General features: G+C 36.5%; 1 protein-coding gene across 5 annotated transcripts; it reads left to right on the top strand.

Annotated features, from left to right (window-relative positions):
- Positions 1–937: 937 nt before the first annotated feature.
- Positions 938–5,409, top strand: LOC121763544 (probable rhamnogalacturonate lyase B). 5 transcript variants are annotated; one of them, XM_042159583.1, is made up of 15 exons: positions 938–1,088; positions 1,202–1,313; positions 1,583–1,622; positions 1,728–1,855; positions 1,924–1,977; positions 2,055–2,171; positions 2,241–2,360; positions 2,440–2,575; positions 2,662–2,832; positions 2,906–3,058; positions 3,358–3,543; positions 3,600–3,741; positions 3,814–3,970; positions 4,044–4,160; positions 5,104–5,409. In XM_042159583.1, exons 1-15 carry the CDS (start codon positions 1,058–1,060, stop codon positions 5,189–5,191), a joined length of 1,752 nt encoding a protein of 583 aa, XP_042015517.1. In that variant the 5' UTR covers positions 938–1,057; the 3' UTR covers positions 5,192–5,409. The 5 variants fall into 5 exon arrangements, with proteins under 5 accessions (XP_042015517.1, XP_042015515.1, XP_042015514.1 ...); XM_042159581.1 differs by lacking the exon at positions 5,104–5,409 and adding an exon at positions 4,441–4,996; XM_042159580.1 differs by lacking the exon at positions 5,104–5,409 and adding an exon at positions 4,411–4,996.
- Positions 5,410–9,902: the final 4,493 nt, after the last annotated feature.

The following is a 9,902-nucleotide window of genomic DNA, read 5'->3' as shown; positions in this document are numbered from 1 at the left end:
GAAGAATTGATAAGGGATACAAATTAATAATAATCAGTAGTCAATAAGATATATTGTAGTTTTGATGATCTCTTTAGATATATTGATTGTTTTTACTTGACAACTCGCCTGACTTATACTCTCTCCGTTCCATTCTAAGTGACACATTTTCCTTTTGGAGATGTACTGGTATAAATGACACATTTCTTAAAATAGAAACATCACTCTCTCTACTTTTCTCATTCTTACTTTATCTTATCTCCAATTAACTCACAAAATAACACTACATAAAATCTCGTGCTAAAAATTAAATGTTCTAGTTAGGGTGGAACAGAGGGAGTATAACGTTTTAGTTGTGATAGAAGTTGATGGAGTTTCAAATCAAAATGAATAAGTACTTATGAAGTCTATGAGATTTATATAGAAGTTCTAACAATCTCTTTAGATTAATAAGAGAAATTGATTGCTTTTACTTGGCAACATCCTCTCTCAAAAAATTGGAGAGGTTGGACCATTTGCTAATCGAATTGGACCAACCCTTTAAATTGGCCCATATTATTATTGGCCCATGTTAGTTGAAGCCTAGCCCACAGTTAGCAACGCGTTTTAATACCATGATCGAAATTCACGGGGTCCATAATGAATTTTAATTAGTGAATAAAAATTGTGATGCCAAGAATCATCTAAGATGTTGCAGAGAATGTTTATGCATTGAAAATCAAATTGCTAAGTGCTAAATTTTGGGTTTTTGCAGGAAAAATAGAGAGGGAAGAAAATTTGTAGGGGAATTGTGTATATGTCCTGAGTTATGTCCAATTTTACCGAAATGCACTAATGGAATGCAAAGTCAAGTAGTTGGTTTTCCCTTAGAGTTCGTTTACTACATCATCATTACCCTTTGATTTTGTATACAAATATATACATAGTATAGGTATTAAATTTTAAGCATGCATCCATCTTATCTCTTGTAAAATAAACTTCTCTCCATGAATATCAATGTGCAAGTTGAGGCAACCAAATTGATACACATAATTTAAGTGACGGGCTACGTGCTCTTTGATTCTTTTCGTCGATAATTATGTTATGCTGCGTACATAAGTATTGGTTTTGTATGTCACAAACAAGATAGTATTTCGTTTGGTGTTAATTTCATTGTCGGCTTAAACGACACGCAAAAGTTATTTGTTTGTACAAGTTGGTTTGAATTGGATTCGATGTATAGGTTTGTCGCGACACCATGGAGAAGAAGGGTGTCGACGAAGATCAACTCCGCGCTGCGTTCTTATTATACTGTCTTTCTTTTTCCTTCTAATTACCAGGAATCATGCACACAGGTTTTTTTTCTTTTTTTTGTTAATTTTTAATAAATCAAACCTCTACCTTGAAGCCATGTACATGCATCATAAATTTGAGGATTGAGATTAGTATAGTCAACCTTTTAATTTCAGAATATAGGTGAATTCCTATTTGTGCAGTTGAACCTGTCACGTACCTTTAAATCTTTGTAATTGCTAAATTTATGCAACCGTCGCATATCTGAATGATTTTAAGTAATGTCTAATTAAAATGCTTTTTTGGCTGTTAATGTTGAAATTATTCGCAGGTCAACGCCTCCAGTCAAACTCCACGTAACTGACCAACATGTAAGTCTATTAATAATTTTACAATTTATGTTGGAAGCTGAAAATATATAAATCACAAAGTAAACTATGGAAAACTATATGCATTGATGTTGAATTTCATTGCAGGTGGAGATAGATAACAGCATTGTTAAAATCACGCTGTCGAATCCGGGTGGCATGATCACATGCCTCGGGTACGAAAACATCACCAATGTACTTGAATATCGCCTTGAAGAAGGGCGAATGCGAAGAGGGTGAGTAAAATACTACAAATTGCTTTAGATTTTGGAGTATTTGAGTGATATGAGAGCTTGTAAAACAGTTACTATGACATCATGTGGAGGAGGCCAGATCGCAACGAAAGTAACTTGGATACGTAAGATCTGTATTTGCGATTCAAGAATGTTGTATAATTAAAGTATAAATTAGTGAAACTGAAGCTGTTGATGACAGGCTCGACTGTACGAGCTTCAGAGTTGTAGCAGCAACCGATGATCAAGTTGAAGTTTCTTTTACAAAGACATGGCATCACTTCCTTGATGGCGAAGTACCTCTCGACATTGATAAGAGGTGTGTCATAACTCACGCATTATGATTTTTAACATTAATCATGTCAACCTAATTCATAAATATACAAAGGTATATTGTCTTGCGTGGATCTTCTGGTTTCTACTCGTATGCAATTTTAAAGCATAGGGCAGGATGGCCCGATCTAAACATAGGCGAAGCAAGAATCGTATTCAAGCTTAGACAAGATATGTAAGACTTTATTCGAATCTATCCTACATGCCTATCATATTCATATTAAGATTTTCGTCTGATAATTACGTGAGTTTAGGTTTCATTACATGGTAATATCTGACGATAAGCAACGAGTCATGCCTACATCAATGGATAGGAAAGGATGCCACAATCTTGATTACAGGGAGGCTGTTCTGCTAACAAATTCCAGCAATCCTCTACTTAGAGGAGAGGTGTTTAACTAAAATTTAGTAAAATCTCTTTTTTACAAAAGAAAGTGTGGTGATATGCATGATTTTGTACTGGAATCCATCCACAGGTGGATGATAAGTATCAGTACTCGTGCGAGAACAAGGATAATCATGTTCACGGATGGATTAGTTCGAATCCTCACATTGGGTTTTGGGTGATAACGCCTAGTGATGAGTTCCGAGCTGGTGGCCCTATCAAACAAGATCTTACTTCACATGCTACCTCTACTTCCCTAGCCGTTTGTCTCTTTCAACTAAGTTTCATTACTAATGCCTCGTTTTATTCGGGCTAATTGACTTTCCATTCCACAGATATTCTTTAGCGCGCATTACGCTGGTGCAGATTTTGGAGTTAGATTGCGCAATGGAGAGCGGTGGAAGAAGGTCTTCGGCCCTGTTTTCATGTACCTCAACTCTGACTCTACCAATAACCCGAATGCAATTTGGGCAGACGCTAAGAGACAGGTCATTTTTCCTCCGTAAATAATACTCCCTCCGTCCCACTAGAATAGAATATGTACAGTTTCCTTTTTAGTCCGTCCCACGAGAATATGCACTTTTCAATTTTGGAAGCTCTTTTCACTCTAATGAGGTGGGGCCATGCTCCACTAACAATACTTTAATTACTTTTTTTCTCTACCCCTCTCTTACTTTCCCCAATTTTGCATTAAACCCGTGTCAAACACAAAATGCATTTTCTTTGGGGACGGAGGGAGTATTACAAACATACACATCTTTACTAACAATTTTTTATTATGTACCAGGCTGCACAGGAGACCAAGAAATGGCCTTACGATTTCCCATTGTCACCAGATTTTCCTCATTCGAACCAACGTGGTGCCATCATTGGCCGACTATTTGTAAACGACGGTGCAATCACACTAGCAAATTTGGCATATCTGGGATTGGCTCAACCCGGAGAAGCTGGATCTTGGCAAGAGAACACTAAGGTTGTATACACATTTGATAAGTTCAAATCAATTATACTAACATTAAATTTTGTCAGGGCTATCAATTTTGGACCCGAAGTGACGAGAGGGGCAAGTTCATCATCAAAGGTGTTAGAGCAGGCACTTACAATTTGTACGCTTGGGTGCCAGGTGTCATCGGGGACTACAAACACCATGCTAACATTACGATTCGACCAGGTCTATTTTGGGATTCGCCTTATGTTTTTTGACAACTAGACTAATTTATCCACCATATATTTATCATGCCAGGCAGCCAAGTAGTAATGGGGGATATTATGTACGATCCTCCAAGGAATGGTCCGACTCTGTGGGAAATCGGAATCCCTGATCGATCAGCAGCTGAGTTCTACGTTCCTAATCCAACCCCTCACCTAGTAAACAGGCTATACGTTAACCACACCGAAAAGTACTCCTTATAACTTGAGATTTTCAATTACTCAATTTGTAGCATATATTGAATTATTCTTGCATCCGGGCAGGTACAGGCAATATGGTTTGTGGAACAGATACACTGACTTATATCCTCTTCATGATCTAATTTACACCGTTGGAGTCAGCGACTATCGTAGAGACTGGTTTTTTGCCCATGTAAACAGGTACCATATACTCCCTCTGCCCTATTAAATATGACACATTTGAGAATCGGCACGAGATTTTATGTAGTGTTGTTTTGTAAGTTAATGAACAGAAAATAAAGTCAGAGGTATGAAAAAGTAGAGATAGAGTAGTTTCTATTTTAGGACACGTTTCATTTTTAATGGGACAATCCAACAAGGAAAACGTTTCATTTCTAATGGGACAGATGGAGTATATGATAAATCAAGATAATTGATTGATCATGTTCAGTTTACGAGAGATTAGCATTGCAATTTCCAGGCGTGTGAAGGGAAGCTATGTAGCAACGGCATGGCAGGTCGTGTTCAATGCGAGACACGTGCAAATGAGAGGAATTTACACGCTTCGGGTAGCATTGGCATCTGCCAACTTCGCAGAAATCCAAGTATGGGTCAACAAGCACAAGGGCGTTGGACCACATTTCTCAACGGGAATAATTGGCGGAGACAACGCGATTGCTAGGCATGGCATTCATGGCCTCTACAGATTATACAGTGTCAAAATTTCAGGATCTCAATTGTTGGAAGGAAGAAACACAATTTATTTTAGGCAAGCACGAGGATACTTGCCATTCCTTGGCGCTATGTATGACTACATTCGCCTCGAAGCCCCACCCCGTCCCTCATAACAACAATATGTTGCTAAATCGAATTCATATGTGGAAAATAAATATTGTAATGAAAGAACGATCAAGATTAGTTTTATTTTTTTCAAAAATCATTGCATAATTTTTGTTTTATGGAAGAATACTTACTAGTAGTATTGCTCCTATATGTACATGGCATATTTTTATTGGCTAATTAAGTAAATAGGCTATCGCATAATCCTTATTAATTTCATCGGGTAAGTTTAGTTTTAACTTTGTTTTCTTGATTCTATGCAAACTTTATTAATTTCGATAGTTTTCTTCTCTACATTCTTCAGGGTGGTGAACTTCCCTTCAACAACTTGTTCTCATGCTCCTAGCCGTTTCACCATCGATTGTGTTTTGGCAATGGGTGTAATTGTGTGACAGTGGTTGTTTTCTCTTCCTAGGACAGACATCTCGCTAACTCTAATCATTTGGAGTTTATTTTATTTTTGTGATTTTGATCTTGGACAACTCGTTGGAAAGGATATCCGACTGGCAATGACACCACCTCTCTTTTTGAGGCTGAGCAGGTGCTTGTGACGTACAATTTACTACTCCCTCTGTTTCTCGTCTCATAATAGGAGTCACATCGGTGTGGACAGAGGTTTTAAGAAATGTAAAGAATAGTAGGTGGAAAAAGTTGGTTGAATATATGCCCACTTTTTTTTATTGGTTTTATAATAAAATGTGATTGAATGAGTTAGTGGAATGTGAGACCTACTTACTATATACGGTAAAAGTGAAATAGGACTGTGGGATGAAGGGAGTAACAAAAAAAATAACCGCAAATATACATGGGAAACACATGGTATCAGATCACGTGGACTAATAAGCAAACCGACTAATGCGAGCAAGTTTCATACACTATTAAGATAAATGGGGGATTTTTATTGGTTATCTATAACTAAAACAAAATAAAATAAAGGGCAAGTTGCCTGTAAAGTCATGAACTTTCAAATATTTTTGGTTTTTTCCGTGAACTTTAAATGTTGCATAAAAAGTCATGAACTTTATCGGGGTGTGAAAATTTCCCATCCGATCCGACCCGAAAGATTTTCAACACAAACTTATCCTACGTGGCGCGCAGGAGGCGTGACTTGGCGCCTGATGAATGAATTAATGTAGGTCATGAGGTAGATTACAAAACATGAAATACAAGGTAGATTACAAATCTAGGATTGACGTCCCTAGTGTCTGTGATCTATACTGTACCGTATGGACAATATTTATGTGACTCATTCTAGTGAAGTATGAACTGGGCTAGGTATCTGTGGTTTGTGCAAACCATTTGGAAAAGCTCTATCTTTCGAATTCCACTCTTTGCCTGATTTACTTTATTTATTTGCATGCTTTGTTTATTTATTTTTGCCTATTTAATTAATACTACCATAAACTCTTGTTTCTCTAGATAGTATATGACGCTTAGAACATTATAGTCAGTTGCAATTATATTTCCTGTGTTGGATATCCCGGTACTGACCTTTAGCTATACTATTTCTGTCTTGTATAATTGCAAGTTGTTGTAGTGCTAAAAAAATAGTGCATCACTCCCTGAAAATGCCCCGCCCGTAGGTACGTTTGTTGTTGGGGATCCAAATTTGAAGAGTCTTCACTACGTTATTCTCTTTCTTTCTTACATTACTTTATCTATATATTAAATATTTATCATCATTTTTCAAAACAAGTACAAAAAAGAAATGTGTCAATACTAATGAAAAAGATAAAATATATTTTGGCAATATAAATCACATGCATAGTGTAAATCAAAATGGCAATGCAACGAGAAAAAATGAGCAAGAATCACAACACAATAATTATGTGGTTCGATGTAAAAGTCTACATCCACGGGAAAGTATTTCTCACTATATTGATTCTTGTTATAAATGAAGAGTACAGAAACGAGGAAGTAAAACATCAATGACACTAAACGAAGAATTGAGAACTCGAACTCACAAAACGCAGTGTAAATCGATTAACCTGAAAACTCTGATATCTCCTTGGGGCCAGGGGGCCCCTGGTCCCCCCATCAATTTTTCCATTTACTATATATTGTACTCCCTTCGTCTCAGCCTATGCGAGACATTTCTATTTTGGCACAAGAATTTAGGTAGTGGGATTTAATGAATTAAATTATTAATGGTGAAGGTAAGAAAGAGAAAGAGAGAAAAAAGTAAGAAATAAAAAAAGAAAAAAGAAAAAAGAAAAAAGTAAGAAAGATGATAAAGTAAAAAAGAGAAAGAGGGAATAAAGTAAGATGGAAGATAAAGTAAGACATAAAAGAGGATAAAGTAGGAGAGATATTTTTGCCAGAAAAGGAAACGTTTCACTTAAGCTGGGACGGAGGGAGTATACGTAAACTAAAGAATACATGTGAGGACGATGGCACAGTTGGTAGGAAGTCATTTCTCCAGTGTAAATGTCCAGAGATCCATCTGGCAACGATTTTCCTCTTTTTTCTTCTACTTTGTATTTATACACTTTTTTTTCGTCCCTTCTATGTTTTTATGCATTTTTTTTCTCTTCTTTCTATATAATGTGTAGTATATTTGATTTTTTCTGCTTTCTATTTTTTGGAACATAATTTCTATTTGTTTTCATTTACACCACTAATTATGTTTATTTTAATATTTTGTCATTTCATAATTGCTTTCTTCCATCATTATACTAATAATAAAAAAAATTAAAAATGTAGTAATTATTATATTCTATTTGTTATAATAATATATATTTTCATTGATATTTTTTATGGAGACATTTAAACATTATAAAAAATTCGTTTCCATCCATTCTACTTACGTAAATATTGAAAATATCAAATAATCGAGCTTCCGACGTCATGAACATCGAAAAAATCCTATAGGTATTAACATTAATTTGGGCCCATAGTAAAACTTTTGGCTTCACTACTGGTTGGAATCCTTCCCAGAATGAGCTCAGCTCGATGCTTCCACAGTCAACCAAAGTGGCAAAGGATCATAGAGTTCATGATGCGCAAATTTGGCGAGGCAAATGATAAGCAAAGGGCTTTTCTGGTACTCCAAAATGAAAATATGACCAAGGCTCTCTCTCTTATTGAGAGAATGACTACTATGGCGGAGACAAACAACCAAATCACCCAGCAGCTGTTGTCCCCAGCCTCGACTTCAAAGGGGAGCCAACCATATGACGCCAGCCCGGATACCACTCCTGTCAGAGCAATGAGAAAGACGAAGGAAACCACCACCAGCCAACCACCAGCAGCAGAACTAACCTCATCATCGGCCAAGAGGACCAAGATGGCCCGGGGTTCTGGCTCCTCAGAGAGCCAGAAGAAAAACTAAACTAAGACGAACCAAGTAAATTTTACCTTCGGTTTTAGTTTTAGGTTTTCCTTTGAGCATGCTTCTATCCACTTGTATATATGTTTGTGCTTATGCTTCGTGCAATTTTCTCCCACTTAGCCCATTACTTGGCCTAAGTGTGAGAAGTTAGTTTGTTAATACATGTTCTTTGTTTCTAAGTGTGAGAATCTTGTGTATATATATGTTTGTTTGTCCTCAGTTAATATGTGTACTTCTCCCACTTAGCCCAATGCTTGGTCTAAGTGTGAGAAGTTTGAGTTTTTCTTTGTTCAAACACTGACCACCCTGTTTTCCACTTCATCAAGTTCACTTGAGGGCAAGCTGAAATGAAGTGGGATGGGAAAAAGTTAGTGTAGTCAGTTTTTGAAGCATATTTGTTTAGTCAGAGTCTTTGTGTTTCTAGATATGAACTGGTTTAAGAAAATGAAGGTAAGATTCCCTTAGTAAGAGTGATTGAAGAAAGGTTACATGTTGATTTATGAGATTCCCTTCTGTAATAAACCAAAATCTGTTTGGATGAAATGAGAACGATAGAAGTGCTTTAATCTAGATCTTTTGTGAAGCCCTCTAAAATGTGAGTTAAAGGCTTAGAGTAGAACACTTTCTACTGTTAGATGAATAGAGTGGCTACCATCGATACTATGAGAAATATGACAGAAGGTAGTAAGGACTAAAGGCATTAGGGAATAACTAGTTGAGCCTAAATTCTTTCAAACCATGACCAGCCTCATTGTAAGGGCAACCACTAGAATGCACCTCGAAGCCCAAATGTGATCAAAAGGGATAGGGCTGAGGCAACTCACCAATTTGGGATAAAAAAAATAGGCTGGCTGATCTGATAAAATGTGAGGAAGTATGTACCCAGGAAAACAAAAGAAGAAAGAAGAATGAATAAGCTTTTAAGCAAGAAGGGAAGGGTCTATGCAAACTTGATCCACAATAATGAGAAACCTTAGAAAATAAACAAAAGGGCAGGAATCATAGAACAGGGTCCTGGAAAAAAAAGAGAAGGATAAAGAGTGTATAAAGATAGAATGGCTAAGAAAAAAAAAGAGAAAAGAATATATGATCATCTTTTGGGAAACAGTCAGAATAAACATGGAGGTTGTCCTGGTTCTTTCTCTGAGTTCACATGTTCACAAAAAGAATTGAGTTTATCATTTGTTAAGAACTTAGAACCCTTCCACCTTATCTCACATAACACCCTTTTAGCCCCATTACAACCTGATAAAAAACCTTAAGGAACTGTCCTAAGTTGGTGATTCTCGCAGCATCAATGGTACGGCAAAACGAATGAGTGAATGGTCCTAACAATTCTGGTGAGGATTGAGTGACTGAGTGAATCCAACAGTTGGAAGGATAGAAGTTATCTTGACAAACAGACAAGCTGATTAGGTAGACAGGGGGAGGGAAAGGAATATGAGACTATGGACGTTTTTGTGATCACAATTTCTTAACACATACTCCCTCTCTTCCATTAGAAATAAAACATTTTCCTTTTTGGGTTGTCCTAAAAATGAAACGTTTCCTAAACTGAAAATAACATTATCTCTACTTTTTCTTCTCTCTTACTTTATTCTCTCTTACTTTACTCTCTCTTCATTAACTCACAAAACAACAATATATAAAATCTCATGCCGGAAACTAAATGTTTCATATTTATTGAGACGGAGAGAGTAGTATTCAAAACTGGTCAAATTTAAACTTTAAAAATATGCAAAATCTGTGTTTATTACGCTGCACCGCTAACT

The sequence above is a fragment of the Salvia splendens genome, chromosome 14, assembly GCF_004379255.2.
Source record: "Salvia splendens isolate huo1 chromosome 14, SspV2, whole genome shotgun sequence".
Classification (NCBI taxonomy): Eukaryota; Viridiplantae; Streptophyta; class Magnoliopsida; order Lamiales; family Lamiaceae; genus Salvia; species Salvia splendens.
This window is presented reverse-complemented; position numbering and strand designations above follow the sequence as displayed.